Source organism: Rhagoletis zephyria, unplaced genomic scaffold, assembly GCF_001687245.7.
Source record: "Rhagoletis zephyria isolate East Lansing unplaced genomic scaffold, Rhagoletis_zephyria_1.1 Rzeph_scaffold_00026, whole genome shotgun sequence".
NCBI classification, from domain to species: domain Eukaryota; kingdom Metazoa; phylum Arthropoda; class Insecta; order Diptera; family Tephritidae; genus Rhagoletis; species Rhagoletis zephyria.
Window position 1 is genome coordinate 313,326 of NW_016157110.1, and position 22,683 is coordinate 336,008.

Genomic DNA, 22,683 nt, shown 5'->3' on the forward strand with positions numbered 1-22,683 from the left:
GACGGACAGACAGTCACCGCTTAATCGATTTCTCTTTTCATTCTGATCATTTATGTATACATTTGTCTATATCTATCTCGATTCGTTTTGCCTGTTACAAACAACCGTTATGTGAACAAAGTTATAATACCCTTGTGCACAAGTGCGCTCGGGTATAAAAATTAACAACAGTAAATGCATATTATATGTGAATACCATGTAATATTTCCATTAACTTCCGTTTTATACTCACTATCGCTAAAAGCTTTAATTTCTTTTAAATAATTATATTTTTTTTTTTGAAGTAGGTAATCAATCACTTCTTTTGTCAATGAATATGGTAGCTCGATTTCAAAAGAAAATGCCAAAAGCACAGTTTACGTCAAATGGGAGCAATGGCGGCTAAGAAGAAGTGAAACTACCTTTAAATATTTGTATCATGATGATTCCCTTTAAAAAAATTTGAAGATTTCTATACTTTTATAATTTTATTTTTTAAACTTAAACGGTTCTATCAACTGACCAAATCTATTTCAAAAAATACTTTAAAAACCAATTTTTATTTATAAACAACTCACACAAATGATAATATTTTTCCGAAATATTTTAGCGAAAGACTTAAAATATAATAACTTTTATAATTCCGATGGAAAAACAGTATTGAATTTGTTTTTTTTTTAGTGGAGAGTGAAGCAGATGTGCTCGAGCGGTTATGCTAGTCATTGAATGAAACAGGTCTGATGTGTAAAAATTAGACCAGCAATAAATTTAATAAAGTTTAACGAAGCATTATGTATGTACACATATACTCGATGAGACATAAGTTGGCATTGCACATATGTACATTAGGGTGGCCCCTAGTTATATGGATAAGAATAAAAGTGTTTATATTCTCGGTCTCCCTCACTAGAAATGTGAGAGTAGCCTAAGGATTAAAGTATGCAAAGTTTTATATCAATCAAAGGAGATATAAAGATGGTTCAAAGCGCTTAAAGTTTTCCATGTATTTTATATGAGAAAAAAACTATTTTTCGTAGAAATTGTCTAGAATCCTTGAATATCAATATTTTTCAAACGGCTAACTCAATTTCTCTTAAGAAGACTTCAAAAAATATTACCCAATTGGTTATTTAAAATTTGTTTATTATTAACGATTTTTTCTGGGTTCCCCCATTGCATTTTTTCGGGTTTTGGGAGACCCATAGAAAATTTTTAATATTAATAAATTATTAAATAAACCAAGGATGCATTGTAACGTTAATTTTAGCGTTTACCAAAAAAAGCGATCGTTTCTGTTGAAACGATTCAGTTTTTTTTCGTTTAGGTAATTACCACAATAATTCTATTTTGGGTTTTAACGAAAAGAAATTCAATCATTAATGCTGAAGTTGTAGCATACATTTTATCGTATAAAAAACAGTTATAAGCATTGTATATAGTTTTGATATTAATTCAATTTATATCAAACATTTTGATGTATAAAACAACAAATTCAGACATTTTATGCGTTTAAATAAAAGTTAGGTTGTTCACACTTGCTTGGTTATCAGGTTATCTGGTTATGTGGATATATTTTTTATTCAGTTTTCTACAATAAAATATACTACAGAATAATAACTTTTAACCAGATAACCTTATAACCAAGCAAGTGTGAACAACCTAAGTATCAAAAATATTGTACACAAAACGTTTGTAAAAAAACGTACCGAGTATATATATCTTTGAGATCAATTCAATTCAATTCATTTCAAACGTTTTTTTTCTTCGACAATACAATATTAACCATTTTATTCGTTTAAAAACAAAAAGGTTGTATATCCTCTATTATATCAAAAACAAAAAGTTTTTATATCCCCTAATTGTATACAAAACGTTTGTAAAAAAATCATACATCTTTGAGATCTCTTTTTGCTGACCACACGTAATGTGCATCAGCCTTTTGTACTAGTTCTTTACAGTGCATAATTTTATTTATTGTACTGATGTTAAGTTTATTTCTGAGTTTGGTTTTTGGCGCAGGCGAGTTTTCATCACTACGAGAATTTTCAGTATTTGTTAATTGACAAATATGTACATGCCTACTTAGTCGCAATTTTTTACCTGAACAAGTCGTCGTAATTATTGTCCACACTTACTTCGGACGGTTCAGAGGCTTTATAGATATACCTGCAAATAAACAACGATTAAAAAGTTACTACTTTAAAGCAAAATTAACTTACTTGTCCATCACTAATCTTTTCGCTTGTTTGTTAAATTCAATTGAAGAAAGGCGCGCAAATGCCAAGTTTTTGACATTTAACATCTTTCTTTCACTCTTTCTCTTGTAATTATTTCCTTTGCTTGCTATGAATGCAGGGTTATTCATGGATATTTCTAGAGTTACTATAAATAGTAGATAGCACTGGCAGTATGCAATCTTAAGCAAACAAATTTATTGCTCAATTTGGTTGCAATTTCACTTTTGCCTACCAAAAGCTTCATCCTACCAATTGGTCCAATTGGACCAAAACGGCAACGCTGCATAGAAGTACTTGGAAGTGCATAGAAGTACTTGGAAGTAGCATCGAAAGAAAGTATCGATACCTACAAAGTATCGGGCTAAAAGTATCGATACCTACTTATATCGATATTTGTACCTATATAAGAATTGAAATATGTTTATGTTTGTTTGTATTAAAAAACGCTATCACGTATGTATGTGCCAAATTAATTTATGTGACTATCATTATTGATTTTAGATGAATCTTTTAGATTTTTTAAAGAAAAACTTCCAAGTTTTAAAACAAGTTTTGCTAGGATGGACCCTCAAAAAACAAGAAAAAGTATAAAGTCCATTAAGTTGTTTTTAAAAAGTATACAGAATTTGCTTCTTTTTATGTACGTATTTTATTTGTTTGTATTTATTTCATACAAATTAATTAATTAATAAAAAAATATCTGTATTATAACACTGTTCAAAAGCATTTTTGCAGAGTAACAGTGCTATATTTCTGGAAGAAGTTATCATGTTTATCATTTTTAATGAGACGATAATAGGTCTTTCTTTGCACAAAGCAACCTTTCCTTCTACATCAAAGCTCTATGTGGCTGTTCTAGAATTTGTAAGATTCTTGATGTGGTTATTGTGGCCCCCCAGCTTTTGAAAATAATCTCTCGCATGGTACGGAAGTCGCAACTATATGTAGATACATGCGCGCCTATTTGTATAACATTGGATAGGTTGATTTTAAATCCTCCTATTCCTCTAACGCAGTGATTCCCAAAGTGTTCCAGGTGGACCCCCAGGGGTCCACGGTGACGTGAACAAAATATGGGGGTCCATGAATTGTAAATGGGGGTCCACGAAAATTTATCTGGTTTCGATGTAAAGAACCAAAATGGTTGCTTGATAGCCTTTTATTTAACTTTAATTTTTTTGAATGGTGTATAGTGCTCTTGACTCACTGTTGCACTTACCGGCACTTTGTGTTTTCATACGTGGGGAAGCCTTAAAGGCCACCTGCAGACTAAAAAGAACCGGATGCTGGTATGAAAATGAGTGGGCGCGGCGAAAATTGCTGGCGGCAGAGATTTAAGCATTTGTGTATTTTCAATGCTACAGGATAGTACGCCACCATTACCTTTGTTGAAGAGATTCTATAATGTTGAGTTCCCTGAGACTGAATTCTGGTTTGATTCCATCGCTCAGACCAGACTCACATATTGTCGAATCCTCACTGATGGCTCAAAAACTGACTCTGGGTCATGATCTGGGGTCTTTTTTGAGGTTAATGGAGATAAGCTTCACTTTTCGGTCTTCCAGGCTGAGGTAATTGTAATACTCAAAGCCATGGACTACGTGGTGGAACATAGGTGGAGGAGAAGGAGTTTACGTGACAACCAAGCTGCACTTAATGCATTGACCAGCCCTCTATTTAAGTACTTCCAAACTAGTTCGGCAATGCAAGGCTCGACTAAAATATGATGGTGAACATAACGAGGTTGTTTTACTCTGGGTACCAGGTCACTCTGGAGTACCTCGTTATGAGACATCTGATCACTTGGCCAGAGTTTGCTCAGACCAGGCATTCCTCGGTCCGCAACCAGTTTTAGCACTCCCACCTTCGGCAATCGAAGCCACCATCAGAAACTGGGTGAATACTTCGCTCAGAAATGACTGAGAGGCATCGAGGTGGGCAAAACTCATGTTGCCTTCAATCTCACAAGGTCTATCTGATTTTTTGCTCTCAATGAGCAGATGACACTACAGACAACTTGGTGGACTGCTGACTGGTCACTGTGATAGGCGTAAACGACAAGTCCATTTGCCCATCTTGCCTTGAAGATGATGAGACGGTGGAACACTTTTTGTGCTTCTTGCTTGCTTGGTTATTTGTCATCGATTTTTTAAACTCGCTCTTTTCTCCATTGTCAGTTTCTTAACTAAAAGTTTGGCGTAAAAAGCTTAGCCGTTTTGATGTTTTAAGTTTTGTGTTTCAAAAAACGTGAAAAAATATTTTTCGCCTCATTTTAAAACTCGGAGCGTTAATAATAAAAATGATGCCATTAACACAAATAAACTATTTTACATATACTCCACGTGCAAAGTCATTAGTGAGCGGAACATTTGATGAGTTTATGGTGAAGATAATATAAATATAGCTAGCGCTTGCAGTGCTCTTAAAAAATATAACTCTTCCGAGCGAGAAAGTATTTTGATGTATTTACGAGCTCTATTTTTCAAAACTTACAAGTGTGTAATCACAATCTTTTTATAAATAGAAAATATTTTAAAATATTTATTGAGCCTTGTACCACGATTGTTTGTTAGGAAAAGTTGAGAAAGCGACATAGTCTAAGCGGTAGAAGTTATAATAAACAATACCACGATTGTTCAATAAAATATTACAAATAAAATGTTAATAAGCCACAATAACATTGACAAATAGAAAATATTTTACTTTTATTTTGGCCACTCTGATTTTAGTTTTTGAATTCACCCGCGATCTAATTTTCACATTTTCACATTTAATTTCTTACGAGCTTTGGGAATATTTAAAAATTTATCAGCAGGGGGCCCACCGAAACCAAACAATTTTTGAAAGGGGTCTACAAGATCAGACGGGGTTTAATAAATAAAGCTACAACTCATCACCTTTTGTAGAGCGTTTTCGTTTTTGTCCAATCGCAAGCTTTTTATGTTGGTACCAAAAGTCAAAATCTTCTTTAACAACGTCTTCTTCGGAGCTGGTATTAGTGTATTTTTGAATAAGACTTTTTAGTTTAAAAATTGTCCGACCGCAGGCGTTCGCATCCTGCAGCGATGATGGAGGATAGTTCCTAAAGCTGCGTAGGTGTTGTATTCAATGAGACCAAATCTTATACTACACTCCGCCAGGAGTTTCGTTTGTAGTTGGGTGACACAATCAAGAGTTGTAGAAAATTTACTCACTTGAGATGTTAGGCAGTTAACCATAGGTATGATCCTGGAAAGTGTGACATAATTCTGTCCTGAAGATTCTTTGGTTACGAACTCGAAAGGCTTCAGTAGCTGAACTATTTGCTTCAGTATTTCTATTTCATTTTTTGCTATGATTTCAGGACTGTCTGTTGCATCTAGTATAAGTTGAGACGAAATTTTGGACATATCCAAAAATCTTTCCAGCATGTAAAAGAGTGAATTCCAGCGCGTTCTGACTCTTGCTCGATCCAATTTGCAGGTTCATTCGCTACGAAAGAAATAGAACGCGCGCCCTTTTTTTTAAAATTGTCAAAATTGGCGTCACCCCGACCTTGGCACCTTCTTGCGGTTTTCATTGGCAACTAAACTATTCACAAAGAAATTAGATTAAAAAAAAAAAGTCCGGGAATAAAACTGTCAATGAATTGGGGTTTCGATACAAGTACTTTTTTCCGATACCTACTCAGTACTCGGTTCTAAAGTATCGAGTACAAAATTACTTGGTATCGGACGAAAAGTATCGATTATGTACTTGTATTTACTAGTATCGTTTCATCTCTAATTTTTGCTCATCAACAAAACGAAATCGATTCATATAGTTTGTTGAGCATCTCTGAAATAAACGATTGAGTGTTTTTTTCTGAAAGTCTCCTGAAGAGAAAAAGAGTCTGTCGAGTGAAAAATATTGAATATTAAAACTTTGAGCGCTTTGAGCCACCTCTAAATCTATTTTGATTGATCTAAAATTTTGCATAGTTTAGTCTATAGGATGTTCACTAGGGAGGTCCAAAAATGCATGTGAAAAAGTAAAGTCGGAATTTTTATGCTCTCACCCCTTGTTCTATACCGAAAAAATTATACCCTTATTTTTTTATTTTGAAATCAAACAAGTAAGAAAGTCTAAGTTCGGGCGGAGCCGAACATTAAATACCCGGCGCAGATATTAAATATATGTTTTTTCACCTTTCCGAAACCTACCGCTAGATGGTAAGCCGGGGTGTATCACTTTTGAGTAAATTAGCAGCCTTCAATTTCGAAATATTGAAATTTCAAGCATTTCTGAAATTTACCGTTATATGAAAAGCGGCCGTAATTTTAGTCCGATTTCAATAATTTTCAATCCTTTGCTTTCATGTGGTAAGCACAATAACCACACCGAGTTTGGTACAAATTGGTAGAACCGTTACCGATATACATATATGTGATCATAAGTGGGCGGTGCCCCGCCCATTTTTCAAAATTTTACCATAAACGTATTTCTTAGCAACGAATTGTTGCAGGCATCAATTTTGAATAAATTAACTTCAATATTTACTTATTTGTCGAAGATTTTGTATTTCTCTAAATTACCGTCATATGGGATATGGGCGTGGTTATCGTCCAATTTTAAAAATTTTCGGCGATTTTGTATGCTGTACCAAGGCTAACAACTGTGCCAAGCTTGGAAGAAATTGGTGGAGTGGTTCCTAAGATATACACATGTAACGATAAGTGGGCGTGGCTACGCCCATTTTCCAAAAATTTATAATATTCTTATTTTTCGTCTAAAAATTGTTGTAAATATCAATTTTTAGTGAATAATCTTCAGTAGTTACTAAAATATCGCAGTTTTCGTATTTCCGAAAATTACCGTTTTATGGGATGTAGGCGTGGTTATTGTCCGATTTTAAAAATTGTCGGCCATTTGGTATGCTACAGTCCGATTTCGCCCATTTTCAATACCAACCTACCTTGGGTTAAGGGAAACCCACATGCAAACCAGGAGTGCAATGGGGTATACTCATTGCGCTGGCTATACTCAATCCCGACTCTTGCGTCCTCGTTCGCCCACTCTGGGCAACGTGAGCAACCCATGTGCGAGATGCGGTAACCAATCCGAGTGGAGCCTTGGGTCACGGCAGAAAGAGAGGGAGCTTCGGTGGGGCCACTCTGACTTATTCGGTTTAAGGGCTCACTGAAGTCTGCAGCGTCTGTTCACCAGTAGGTGCGGCTGCAAGCGGGTGTCTGCTTGGAGCAAGCGGCTCGCTATATAAACGTGTATTTGGTTGCGAAACCACCCCCGTCCCAGCAATGGGTTGTGCGCTGGGCTTGGGACCCGCCACGTAAAAACCACTTCCAGTGAAGAAGCAAGGCAAAGCCTCGGATGAGACCCCCCCTTATGATGACGACATACCAAATTTCGTTGAGATATCTCAATTTTTGCTCGAGTTATCGTGTACACGGACGGACGGACAGACTGACAGACTGACGGACAGACAGACATGGCTTAATCGATTTATTTTTTCATCTGATCATTTATGTATACATTTGTCTATATCTGTCTCGATTCGTTTTGGCTGTTACAAACAACCGTTATGTGAACAAAATTAATATACCCTTGTGCACAAGTGCGCTCGGGTATAAAAATATTTAGAGGTCGCTCAAAGCGCCCAAAGTTTTCCATTATTTTATATGGGGAAAAACAACTTTTCGTAGAAATGGTTTAGAATAGTTAAAAATAAATATTTTTCTACCAGAAACCTCTGTTTATCTGCAGGAGATTCCCAATAGAAATATCCAATTATTTATTTAACATATTTTTAATCGCAACTATAATTTATAGGTTTGCCAAAAACACACGAAAACCCCGAAAAATGCAATGGGGCGACCAATAAAAATCGTTAGTGTTAAAAAATGGTTAAATAAACAATTGGGTATTGTTAAGTTTTCTGAAGAGAACCCGAGCTTTCCGATCGATAAATATCGATTTTCAAGAACTCTATACCATTTATACGAAAAATTTAATTTGCCCATATAAATATACATAGAAAACTTTGAGCGCTTTGAGCGACCTATAAATATTTTTTGATTTCAAAATATAAAAATAGGTGTATACTTTTTTTCGATATAGAACACTCCAAGGGGGTGAGAGGGTTACAAATCCGACTTTACTGTTTTTGGACCACCCTATTGTTCACACATTTCTAGGGGTGAGACCGAGAATCCGAGCTATTTTCGAAATAAGGGCAACCCTAATGTACATACGTACTTAAATATTTACACATAGACCACCGTCTGAAAGACGTTTTAATTAAATTAAAATTAATTTATTTTCTCTTTACTCTACTTGCAGTTTCTCAGCGTAACGAATAGTGCAGCATGCAACATAAAATATAAGTGTATGTGTGCGCGTAACATATCATTAATTACGTAAGAGTGTCAATAAACGGTAATATATCAATAAAGAATATTAACAACCACAAATAGAAGAAAATAGTACATACATATCCATGTAAATAAATACGATCCATGAGAAATCTATTTAGGTTTTACTGGATTTCTAAAGCTAATATGGCGAACATGCGGATGAGCCAAGTGTTGGCATCTTATTGGTATCGATATTCTAGGAACTATAGCATTGCGAGCGGGAGTGCGTAGAAAAATAATCAGGGTTATAACTCTTAAAGTGTTTATTGAATGTAAATTGAGGGAAAAGAACTGCATGCAGTACTCAAAAAACATACCAAATGCACCAGCCATAGCGATAACTAAAACAAAAACGGTATTTAAAGCATATACACTCAACTGAAGCCGTTTAATATGCAATGAAAAAAACTCACCTTGAAAAGTGCGTTGTAAAATAGTACACATAACTTATAGCCGCACCAGTGCAACAAACACCAACCGCAGCGCCACCCGTTGTGCAACTAAATTTCACGGTTCACTTGTTCACATTTTTCGCCAGTTTGAATGGTCGCGCCGAGCATTACACACATTTAGCATTACGTATACGCACCGGCGAGCTTCGCATAACACAAGGACAGTGCGTGTGAAGTGACAAACGAAGCGAAATAACAAAGCCAATAAAAAAAAACAATAAAACAAACAAAAAGCCAATAAAAAGGTAACAAAGCAAACAATAAATAAAAAACAAAAGCCAACTAGGTATAATATAACGGTGGACAAAAAACAATAATAAAAACATTATAAAACAAAAATGCAAAGACAACCATAAATTGAAAGTAACAACAAACAACTGTGAAAGGGAAAACAAATCATCAACACTTACACGCTTGGTCTACAAAACAATAATGTACTCTATGCAGACAATACAACAATAAAAGGCCGTAAATAAAGCGTCAAAAGCAATTTGCTAAAACGCATATCGCTTGCATTTAAGCGCCAACTGAACACGAACAAAAAAAGGAACACAATCCAACAGAAAATTCTATGTATTGTGCAGCGTTCAAATTTAAATAACCAAAAAACAAGGCAACAGCCAGGCAAATCATACAGCTAGACGCCTACGAACCTTTACACACACGACACAACCACCACCTCACCATGGATCGCAAGCATATTGGCGCTTTGGCGCTGTGCTTGTTCGTTTTGTTATTTAAACTAAATGTATTTGCTGTGGTCGCTGACCAAGATGAGGATATACCACATAATGAGTAAGTTGGTAATAAATACATACATATCGATACATAATAACGATTTATTAATATACTGAGCGGTCATTATATTTTAACAATTTGTTTGCCCAATTTCTAAGTGAAATGTTTCCCGATAAATGAAATATGAGACTCTAGCAATTAGTGCCAAAGCAGTAGAGGTAAACATTCCAAATATACACAAAATGTGCTAGACGTTTCACTAGACCCCAAGTTATCCGGTAACATACATAAAAAAATATTTCGACGAATAGATACCCTCCTCCTTTCTGAAGCCGGTTAAAAGCAAAGATTTTCACATACAAATTTCTTATTGTTTTTGTAGAACCGTTTACTTATTTTTTTTTTAATTGTACCAACTTAAAGGTTAGGTTGGGTTAATCTGGCGGGACGCTACGGGGATCTGCCGCAAAAAACTCGTAAAAGTAAAATTTCTTGACAATGTTCAATTAAATGAATATACATATATACTTATCTAATAGCGAAAATGTAACCTTTATTCAACAGGGGTTGCTTGTTTAGGAGGACGAACCGCTCATAGTTGAACATTTTTCCACATGGAGAAAAATGTGTATTCTTTGTTCATTTTTGCCATCTTTGAGATTATTTTGTATGTAAGTAAAGCAGGCATGTAAAAGAATGATTATTTTTTAAATTTTAACCAAAAAAAGTCAGCATGTTGTAAGCGTTTTAAAACAATTTTAACTATACTCACATATTTGTATTCGACGGTAGTCTAAAATGATTTTTATTTTTTGAGTTTAGCCAATAAAAATTAAAAATAATAATATACATGTATTTGATTTTAATTTTTATCGATCAAAAATAATGATTATTTTATAATTTTAATTTTTTTCGCTTGAAGATAATAATTAATATTAAGTTTTATTTTTTCACTTAAGAATAATGACTATTCAAATTACTCGAAAGCTATACTAGCGTGATTTTCGACATATACTTTTTAGAGGTAGCACCCCCACCAATAAAAGGAGTTAGTCATAAAATTTTCAGATTAAAATTTCAATAGGTTGCTCTAGCATTTGAGATAATTTAACTTAAAGGTGTCAAAAAATGAATTATTAGCATTTTTTCAGCCGTTATAATATTAAATCTTATACTATGTCTCAATTGTGAGATTTAATGAAGATTTAGCCCTCTAGCGAGATTTAACGTTAAATATTTTAAGATTTACCATATAAAATTAAATCTCGAAAGGCAGTAGATTTAAATTAAATCTTCCCTAAATCTTCAATAATATTGATCAATAAATACAATTTGATGGGTGCAGCAACCACAAATTCACATGCCATAAGTCAAATGACATTTGTATTTTCAATATACAGTTGTGGACATTGAAATATAGCCAATTGAAAGAAACATGAATTTTCGTGTTTTTTATATTTTGGTTACACTGAGCCAAAAGCACAATTGTTTTTTCAACCAAGTTATGGGTTGATTTTTTCATAGTCAATAAGCCGATTGTAAGAAGTGTGATTCAAGTTGGTGCTTGCTATTATTTGTTGGCTTCCAGCAGTACGAGTGCCGTCAGAACGATAGAAAATTTTTATTTTTTTCTGTTTTTGGTTTTTCTTAATTACGAAAAAGCCTCTGTGAAGTGCAGAACCAAATCAAACGACGAAGAAAATTGATTCAAGTTGAACATTTGAAGACACATTTATAAAGCGGCGGTAGCTGAGTGTGTAGAGATGCATGCTGTTATTTGCTAACCCCGTCAGAGGCAACGTGTTAAAAGGATAATAAAAATTTTTGTTTTGTTTCTCCGAATTATGAAAAAGTATCTGTGAAGTGCATAACATAAACTTATTCAGACGAAAAATCGCCAACCAATAGTTTAGTTAATGTAAACAAAATTGTGGTTAATATTACCAAATCATTGTTGAAAATATCAACTAAGGCATTGTTAATATTAACAAAAATGACGTTGATTCCTTTTCAAGTTTGAATTTGGTGATATAAACCAATTTTTGGTTGATTTTTCTCTCAGTGTAGTTTTAAAGGAAAATTATTAATATTTACATAACTTTGGTTGTAATAAATTAAGAAGATATTATTTTAAGAACTACAAAATTCAGAAAATATGTTTTATGGTAATATCATGCAGAGTCTTCTTCGCTTTCTAAAAATCTTTTACGCGCTTCGGCGATGGTGCTGCTTTGATAACACTGCCCCAACCATCCTCTAGAACTCAATTCGACTCAAGCATATTTGCTAGCAAGGTCTTCATGATATGCCAAAGGCCCACGATCTTATGAAAAAGAGGAATTATTTTCCCAACAACTCTTTAAAAAATGTTCTTTACGCAAATGTTATGTTGTTTCGATAATTTTTCTTAAATTCGAGAAAATGGTTCCGAATATGGTACTATTTGTTACATTTTCAAAACTATATATTATACATATTTACCACGAATAATAATAAGAATTCACATAATGAATCTCCGATCCTGGTACCTTCCTTTTATCTGTCTGTATTTCAATGTCAGCAACTATATTTATGAAATCATACATAAGAAAACGTCAAATATTTAAAAATGTGAACGTCAAACATACATATCTCGTTGTGGCAATGGAGACGGTTATGATTTAGCAACTGGATTTATCAAATATTTATAGGTAAATCTCTCAATGGAGACATAGTATTAAACCCTGTTTTTTATCTCGAAAGAAAAAAACACTTTATGGCAGTATTTATTTTTGAACAGTTTTTAAAATGCACAGGTAAGCAAAAATTCGAATATTTCCGCAATTTGAGTAGTCCACTTGCAAACAGCGTCATGTGTATTTTTACAACGCTTTTATGAATTTACAATAGGGGTATTCTCTGAGTCTTGCAAAGCCCTTGCACGGTGCACGGATTGCACGGTTTGCAAAGCTGTCCCATACGAAAACCGGTTTTTACCGTGCAATCCGTACAATCTGTGCACCATGCAAGGGCTTTGCAAGACTCAGAGAATACCCCTAATGTTGTATGTCTAATGTGACCAACCGTACTTCTTTCGGAAGTACAGTACATACTTCCTTTTTCGCTCTTGTACTTCGTACTTCGAAGTACAGTCAAATGTACTTCTTTACGATATTTTGTACTTTTTGAAAGTGCGATAGGCCTATCAGTCACCAGTGTGTCCAGACTGTTAAAAAAAGCGCAATTTCTGAAAAAAATCGCCAATTTTTTTCTAATAAAATACATGAAATCGATTTAACAAATATTTTATTTAAAAAATGAAATCTTGTTAAAATATAGTTTTTAAAACCAAAAACGAATATAATACCTTCAGAGGGTAATAATAAATAACACAAATCACTTTTATAATAAGATGTAGAAAAATTTTTTTTTAAATACGCATACTTTTAAAAAAAATTTTTTTTAACACATTTTGAATTAGTAAACTAGGAATGTTGCGAATGTGGAATTTTAGACATCCGCCGATGCGAATGCGGACGTCAAGTATTTTCAAGAAACAATTAGAATCTAGCATAATGGCGACATCGTTGTTGAAACAGCGCTTACAAGCCAAAACTGAATGTGTCAGGTTTTTCTAAAGCTTTTTAAAAAGAATTCTTCATTCTCATTCCTTTGGCTGCGATCATCATCATCAGCTCGTTTCGATTTTAGTTTTTGTAATTAATTTTTAATACTTTCTTCTGCGACTGGTTTGAAAAATTTGAGCTTATAGCGAGCTAAATAGGTGGAAATGAAAAATAAGTAATTATTTTCCAGAAATTTTGAACAAAAATTTGTTTTCAAAGTCGTATCTGTCAGCCGAATCGGATCAGAATATTGTTATTAAAAAAAATCACCCCGTTTTTTTATAAGTATTTGAATTATTGGAATTACGGGTGATGAGGGTCTCAGATAGTTACGTAATTCTTATCTAATTAAAGGTCAGACCTATAGCTTTTTAATTATTTGAGCATCGATTCTCTTTATAGCCAGACATTGATAATTTCTGCTGGAAATCCCGGTTGAAGGAGCTTACTCTCTGACTTTAAATATTCAAGAAGGGAGAGGTAGGGGGACAGTTTTACCACAGAAGTTTTTAGCCAAGGATCCAGCGTATAACCGTATGAAAAAAAATATTGCCCGACAAGTAAACAAAATTACTGTTTTTAAAGTTTTTGCTAGAAATAAATTCTCCAAATAGCTCCATTAGAAATGACTGAAGCGAATATATGTAACATCAAAAGCAAATCACGGAAATTTGGTTAAGAATTACAGGTCCAAAAAAATCATAATAAGAAAGAAACCAAGCAGGTATTTAAAGTACAGAAAAAAAATATTATTAAAATTACTATGTTCTCTTTGACGTACGTCAAAGGTCAAGTTGAAGTGGAAACTTGTATGACTGTCCATTGATAGCCCGGTTATATAGCTTACGAAATAATAGGGCGATTCATCAAACCAAGCAAATGCCTCGTAACCATGTAAACCTCGTAAACTTACTTAATTTTGTATGAAAAATCTAATTATTTGCGAGGTTTACGTGGTTACGAGGGATTTACGCGTTTCCATGAATACCCATAATGTGTGTAAAGACATTTTTAGCAAATATATATATATAAAGTGTATACCCTTGACTCGCGTCGGCCGCTGTGGTGTAGTCGTAAGCAGTGCGCGCTTCTACTACACCTGGGTTTAAGCCCTGGTCAAAGCAACATCGCAAAAAAAAATATAGAAAAAAGGTTTTTTCTTAACATCGATCGTCCCTCGGCAGGCAATGGAAAACCTCCGAGGGTATTTCTGCCATGAAAAAACAGCTTCTCATAAAAATACAATCGCCGTTCGGAGTCGGCGTAAAACTGTAGGTAGGGTTCGGATTTCCCTCATTTTAGCCCCTCGCTCGCCCGTTAGTTTGCTCTGAGCTTGCGCAACTCACGAACAACAAGCGAGGCTGTTTGCAAACGAGCACTCGTTAAGTACGGGCGCACGCGCTGAGCAGCCAGCGAACGAGTAAGCAAATGAGGGCAGCGCAAGAGTAGAGCGGCAAGCAAACGAGGACCTCATTAGCTCTGCCCTCGCGAGGGCGTCGTTACGAGCGAGGCGAGTAAACGAGCGAGGCACTCATTTGCAGCAGCAGACGAGCGAGGCTAGTAAACGAGCGAGGCAAATGAGGCGAGTAAACGAGCGAGGCAAATGAGGCAAGCAGATTAGACAGGCAAACGGGTTGTTTGGTCGGCAAAAATTTATGGGATAAAAATTGCATTAACTAAGAATTTCGAGTAACGGATTGTACGCACACATGCAGATATGCATATACATACATATATACAAATATGTATGTATTTATTTATGTATATATTCTCATGCACAGAATAATAGATGCGTGGTATTTTGACCAGTTTTGTCTACTAGGTAGGCACATATGTGCATACATATCTATTTGGTATAATTTGTTTAATGTTCAATAATTTCTTATAAAATTTCAACTTATACACTTAGGTCATCTTTATGCGGTTCTTTTTTTATGCGGATTTGAATTTATGCGGTTTTTCAAACACTTTTTTCGCTGTAGCGATTTTGCTTTTTTGAGAGCTTATATTGCTTTTTTTCAATGTGTAAGGGGCAATGCTTCTGATAAATAATTTGCCTNGTTCGGATTTCCCTCATTTTAGCCCCTCGCTCGCCCGTTAGTTTGCTCTGAGCTTGCGCAACTCACGAACAACAAGCGAGGCTGTTTGCAAACGAGCACTCGTTAAGTACGGGCGCACGCGCTGAGCAGCCAGCGAACGAGTAAGCAAATGAGGGCAGCGCAAGAGTAGAGCGGCAAGCAAACGAGGACCTCATTAGCTCTGCCCTCGCGAGGGCGTCGTTACGAGCGAGGCGAGTAAACGAGCGAGGCACTCATTTGCAGCAGCAGACGAGCGAGGCTAGTAAACGAGCGAGGCAAATGAGGCGAGTAAACGAGCGAGGCAAATGAGGCAAGCAGATTAGACAGGCAAACGGGTTGTTTGGTCGGCAAAAATTTATGGGATAAAAATTGCATTAACTAAGAATTTCGAGTAACGGATTGTACGCACACATGCAGATATGCATATACATACATATATACAAATATGTATGTATTTATTTATGTATATATTCTCATGCACAGAATAATAGATGCGTGGTATTTTGACCAGTTTTGTCTACTAGGTAGGCACATATGTGCATACATATCTATTTGGTATAATTTGTTTAATGTTCAATAATTTCTTATAAAATTTCAACTTATACACTTAGGTCATCTTTATGCGGTTCTTTTTTTATGCGGATTTGAATTTATGCGGTTTTTCAAACACTTTTTTCGCTGTAGCGATTTTGCTTTTTTGAGAGCTTATATTGCTTTTTTTCAATGTGTAAGGGGCAATGCTTCTGATAAATAATTTGCCTTTGTATTCTTACATACAAGTAATTACTAAGTATTTCGGCTAAGTAACTATGTTACAAATGTATAAATGAGAATATAATATTTATAAAAATAATTATTTTGTCTTTCATTTCATAAATGAGTAGGACATTAGAATTTTCAAATGAATATTCCTGGTTTAGTTCTCATACATATGTATGTATGTAGAAAATACAAACTACTATTTGGGATGTTAAACAGTATTTGATAATTAAGGCTGGTCCAGATAGAACATTCGTGTTGACTTTGTAGTTGGCGTTGGTTTGACAGAACGCACGTTAAAAGTATGCGTTTTGCAATGAAACCTGGCGCAGCGATCTTTCTGCTTAGTGTTGGCCTTAGCGTTGCCAAATTTTGGCTATCCGGACGCCTGCTTTGAAATGCAACGTATGTGAACCGGCCTCTATTCTTTGTTTACGAAAATTTTCCCATAGCTACATATCCATACATACATAAATATGTACATATGTCCTTAAACAACAGGCCACAAATAAATTTTTTCACCAAGGATTATATTTCATTCAGGTATACAGCATAGCTGCGGCACAAACGATTATAATATCTTCGTTACTTACTTTTCTGTGTAAAGCCAAAATACATGCATATGTACACATACATAAATAGAAACATAAATACGTACATACATACATATATAAATATGCATGTTATGTATGTACATATGTATGTATATAACTCTAAAAAATGATTCATTCCATAATCTATGCTTATGTATGTAATAAATTTTATTTGTTGTTTTAAATGCTGCCCTAATATAATATTCACATATTTACATGCATATGTACATATGCACTTACAATTGTTAACATACTTTCGTGCATAATCTATTGACTACATTCCCAAATTTTTATGCACAAAAATGCATGTGTTGTATAGTACACTCGGAGCGCTCGCTCGTAGCTCTCTCCTCTTACCTAGCAAAGCGAGTGTGCAGACAGCTATTCGCCTCGCACTACGAGCGCTCGCTCGTTTGCCGAGCAAGCCAAACTTCTCGTCCCTCGCCTAATTGCTGCTACGAGTACGAGCTGCGAGTTCCTCGTTGCCTGCGAATTTTTCCCCACCCTGACTGTAGGTCCCTCCGCTTTGTGTGACAACATCAAGGCGCACGCCACAAAACGGAGGAGAAGCTCAGCCAAACACTAAGATATGTGTAAGCGCCATTCTATTATTATTATTATTATTATTATTATTATTATACCCTTGACTACAAGTGTGTGTACAATTTTTTTGATCGGGTCGCCCATTCGGACACAATAGCCCGAAATCATTGGGAAAATAACTCAACCGTACCCAGTTTAATCGTTATTTAGTTTTCGTCAATCAACAATTGCACCAAGATGACGCCAAGCACACAGCTAGTTCTGTCAAATTCACAAAGAGCGGATTAGCGGTACCGCGATGGGCGCAATCTCTATTTCTCTCAATCGTGTTTCGTACTGAAGGAACTATTTAATTTCACAGCACTGGAGGATACGTCTTCACTAACACCTGTAACTACACTTTTGGTACTCTTAAAGTGTCTGTCAGACCACACGTCGGAACAGACTATTAAACATGGCATACTTTATTATTTCATATAACTTGTGTATAAGTTAATAAAATTCGATTTTTTAAAAGTATTTTCAAACTGAAACCTTCTTAGATCTCCTTCGTCTAACATTGAGGTACTTATTTCAATTAACTGATGAATTAAATTGAATTTGGTTTTTTTAACCATGTGGAAACTCTCCTAAATATAGTTCGGAAATAAAGCCTGTCCGAATCCTTTTCTATTCATACCCATGTTTATTAATTCATAACTTAGTTATTTGAATTTAACTTTAGGCCCGAAAAGTATTCAAAATATTTAAACAAAAGAGCTCTTAATACCCTTTCGTTTGTTACCCATATTTTCGTATTTCATATAACTTGTGTATAAGTTAATAAATAATAATTCTGTTTTCCAACGAGTGGCGACCCTCTTCCAAATATTTTCAAGCTATTACCTTCTTAAATCTCTTTGGACTGACACTCAAATTATGTTACATACATGTGTATTTCATGAAATTACTTAGTTGCCTGAATATATGTAAGTGGAATTTGATTGTTACCAACTGTTTAACCCTCCTGCATGTAGTTAAGAACCAAAGCATTTTCTCAACCATTTCCATCGATACCGCATTCTAATATTTGATTTAATTGAATTTTTTAAAAGTTGGTAACTTTTTCGAAAAAGTAAAACACATACCGGCCAAATCCTTTAGATCTAAAATGACCTGTACAAAGAATTCTTTCGCGTATTATACGTACGTAGATATGGGGCGAAATTCGCCAAGTTTACCAGGAAAAAAGTTTTATGGCAGCATTTTGTTCAAACTCCACCACATTGTTGCTATGAAAATTATTTTTCAAGGGCAATAAAAAAAAGCGTATTATTGTTACGGTCTCTGACAAAATTTGAAAATCAGCGTACCTTTAGGCCAGTCTGCAGATTACTAGATTTGTAACTTGTACAATGATTTCAAGCCCTTCCAATATCTTAAACAATTGCAGAAGAAATATGGTGAACTTAGAAGTAACAGCTTTAACTTTTACTATTTTCAACGAAACCTTAATAAGTCTCAATATGTATGTACCAGGGATGTTGCGAATATTTGCATTCGCATTCGTTATGCGAATGATTCGCATCACTTTACAGATTTGCATTCGACATTCACATTCGCATCAAATGATTCGCAGAAGGTATACGATATAAAGTAGTAGATATCTCATACCATTTATCGCATACCTAACTATGGGTTTAGCAACTATTTTTTCATATTTGCTTTGATTCTGAGTAGGAAAGAAGTGGGGTTATTCGGAGAAAAGTTATTCAGGCACAACCAAGCAAAAAAATACAATTTCGCAACATTTATAAAAAACTTAAAACAAATTCGTACTAAAATGGTATGCGATCAAATGCCCATGTACAAAAATTTCTCTGCGATAAGATTTCGCATGCGAGAAAACTGACATTTAGTATGCTTGCGCCCATAGCAGGTATAGACGTGCAGTAAAATTCGCATTCACACATTCGCATTTGCGTTCGCGAATGTGAAAAATGTGACATTCGGAACATCCCCACTACCTACTGTTTTCTTTTAACCCTTAATTAGGAGCATGGGATCAAGGCCATTTTAAGTTGAATAAAAATATCTTGGAGTGCCTGGAGCGCGCTCGCGCTCTTTCTAGCTTCCTAGCTCCCCGCGGGGTACGTAAATGAGCCACGCCCAGAACATAGGCGTATATTAGGGATGTTAATTTTTCAGCTTTTTCCAATCCCGGGATTTCCGGGATGTCATTAGCACAATTTCGGGATCCCGGGATTAGTCCCGGGATTTAGATATTCATTACTTTTCAGCAACTTAAATCGAAACAAGAAATAAAGTCTATGTTCGGGCGGAGCCGCACATTAAATATCCGGCGCAATTATTAAATATATGGTTTTCACCTTTCCGAAAGCTACCCCTACATGGTAAGCCGGGCTGTATCAAATTTGAGTAAATTAGCGTCCCTAAATTTCGAAATATTGAAATTTCAAGCATTTCTGAAATTTACCGTTATATGAAAAGCGGCCGTAATTTTAGTCTGATTTCAACAATTTTCAACGTTTTGCTTTTATGTGGCAAGCACAATAACCATACCGAGTTTGGTACAAATTGGTAGAACAGTTACCGAGGTACATATATGCGACCATAAGTGGGCGGTGCCACGCCCATTTTCCAAAATTTTATCATAAATGTATTTCTTGGTAAAGAATTGTTGCAAGCATCAATTTTGAATAAATTAGCTTTAATATTTACTGATTTATCGAAGATTTCGTATTTCTTATTGTTCGATTTTAAAAATTTTCGGCCATTTAGTATGCTGTACCAAGGCCAACATGTAACCATAAGTGGGCGTGGCTATGCCCATTTTCCAAAAATTTATAATATTCTTATTTTTCGTCTAAAAGTTATTGTAAATATCAATTTTTAGTGCACAATCTTCAGTAGCTACTAAAATATCGCAGTTTCCGTATTTCTGAAAACTACCGTTATATGGGGGATAGGCGCGGTTATTGTCCGATTTTGCCCATTTTCAATGCCATCCATCCTACTGCCTAAGGAAGTACACATACCGAGTTTCGTTAAGATATCTCAATTTTTACTCGAGTTATCGTGTGCACAGGTGGACGGACGGATGGACAGACAGTTAACGCTTAATCGATTTCTCTTTTCATTCTGATCATTAATGTATACACTTATCTATATCTATCTCGATTCGTTTTGCCTGTTACAAACAACCGTTATGTGAACAACGTTATAATACCCTTGTGCACAAGTGCGTTTGGGTAGAAAAATTGTTCTATATTTTTTGAGAAATAAATAATAAATAAATGGGTTAGAAACCTACTCTTTCATTTAAAGTGGCGTTTTTATTTTTTCTCTCTGACGTCAGAATTTATTTTAAAGGACTTTGTTATTTCAAATTCCAAAAATTATTTAAAAAATCCAAAGCAATGTAGAATAAAAAAAATGGGTACCAAATGTAAGAGGAAATTTCTTTAGAATTTAAAAAAATTAAAATTGTTTGGATTCACAAGGACGAATAGGTAATAAAATAAGAAGGACGAAATTCGGAAGTTACGAGTTTATATAAGTCCTTAACANATTGTTCGATTTTAAAAATTTTCGGCCATTTAGTATGCTGTACCAAGGCCAACATGTAACCATAAGTGGGCGTGGGTATGCCCATTTTCCAAAAATTTATAATATTCTTATTTTTCGTCTAAAAGTTATTGTAAATATCAATTTTTAGTGCACAATCTTCAGTAGCTACTAAAATATCGCAGTTTCCGTATTTCTGAAAACTACCGTTATATGGGGGATAGGCGCGGTTATTGTCCGATTTTGCCCATTTTCAATGCCATCCATCCTACTGCCTAAGGAAGTACACATACCGAGTTTCGTTAAGATATCTCAATTTTTACTCGAGTTATCGTGTGCACAGGTGGACGGACGGATGGACAGACAGTTAACGCTTAATCGATTTCTCTTTTCATTCTGATCATTAATGTATACACTTATCTATATCTATCTCGATTCGTTTTGCCTGTTACAAACAACCGTTATGTGAACAACGTTATAATACCCTTGTGCACAAGTGCGTTTGGGTAGAAAAATTGTTCTATATTTTTTGAGAAATAAATAATAAATAAATGGGTTAGAAACCTACTCTTTCATTTAAAGTGGCGTTTTTATTTTTTCTCTCTGACGTCAGAATTTATTTTAAAGGACTTTGTTATTTCAAATTCCAAAAATTATTTAAAAAATCCAAAGCAATGTAGAATAAAAAAAATGGGTACCAAATGTAAGAGGAAATTTCTTTAGAATTTAAAAAAATTAAAATTGTTTGGATTCACAAGGACGAATAGGTAATAAAATAAGAAGGACGAAATTCGGAAGTTACGAGTTTATATAAGTCCTTAACATATATTTTTTTCAAAAACAAATATTGCGAAGACTTAAGGACAAAATTTTCTGCACCAATAACTTGAATCTGTTTGAGTTCTACAGGATTTCCTCTTTGATACCCATACTTCTACTCTAAGCACATTTCTCAGAATTTTTTAATTCATTTTTGAATTACTGACTTCAGAGTGAAAAACTAAAAACGCAATTTTACTATATAACAAAATATATTATAAACAAGTAAGAAAGTCTAAGTTCGGGCGGAGCCGAACATTAAATACCCGGCGCAGATATTAAATATATGTTTTTTCACCTTTCCGAAACCTACCGCTAGATGGTAAGCCGGGGTGTATCACTTTTGAGTAAATTAGCAGCCTTCAATTTCGAAATATTGAAATTTCAAGCATTTCTGAAATTTACCGTTATATGAAAAGCGGCCGTAATTTTAGTCCGATTTCAATAATTTTCAATCCTTTGCTTTCATGTGGTAAGCACAATAACCACACCGAGTTTGGTACAAATTGGTAGAACGGTTACCGATATACATATATGTGATCATAAGTGGGCGGTGCTCCGCCCATTTTCCAAAATTTTACCATAAGCGTATTTCTTGGCAAAGAATTGTTGCAAGCATCAATTTTGAATAAATTAGCTTNTTTCCAAAAATTTATAATATTCTTATTTTTCGTCTAAAAATTATTGTAAATATCAATTTTGAGTGAATTATCTTCAGTAGTTACGAAAATATCGCAGTTATCGTATTTCTGGAAATTACCGTTATATGGGAAGTGGGCGTGGTTAAAGTCCGATTTCGCCCATTTTCAATACCAACCTACTCTTGGATTAAGGGAAAGCCACAACCAAATTTCGTTGAGATAACTCAATTTTTGCTCGAGTTATCGTGTACACGGACGGACGGACAGACGGACAGACGGACGG

General features: G+C 34.8%; 1 protein-coding gene across 1 annotated transcript in view; it reads left to right on the forward strand.

Moving 5' to 3' along the window:
* The window catches only part of stol (voltage-dependent calcium channel subunit stolid), a 524,452-nt gene that overhangs the window by 41,272 nt on the left and 460,497 nt on the right, over nt 1–22,683 (forward strand). The window contains exon 2 of the mRNA XM_017616632.1: nt 8,532–9,852. Within this exon, the coding sequence (XP_017472121.1) occupies nt 9,743–9,852 (110 nt within the window). The 5' untranslated portion in view covers nt 8,532–9,742. The remainder of the gene's footprint in view (nt 1–8,531; nt 9,853–22,683) is intronic.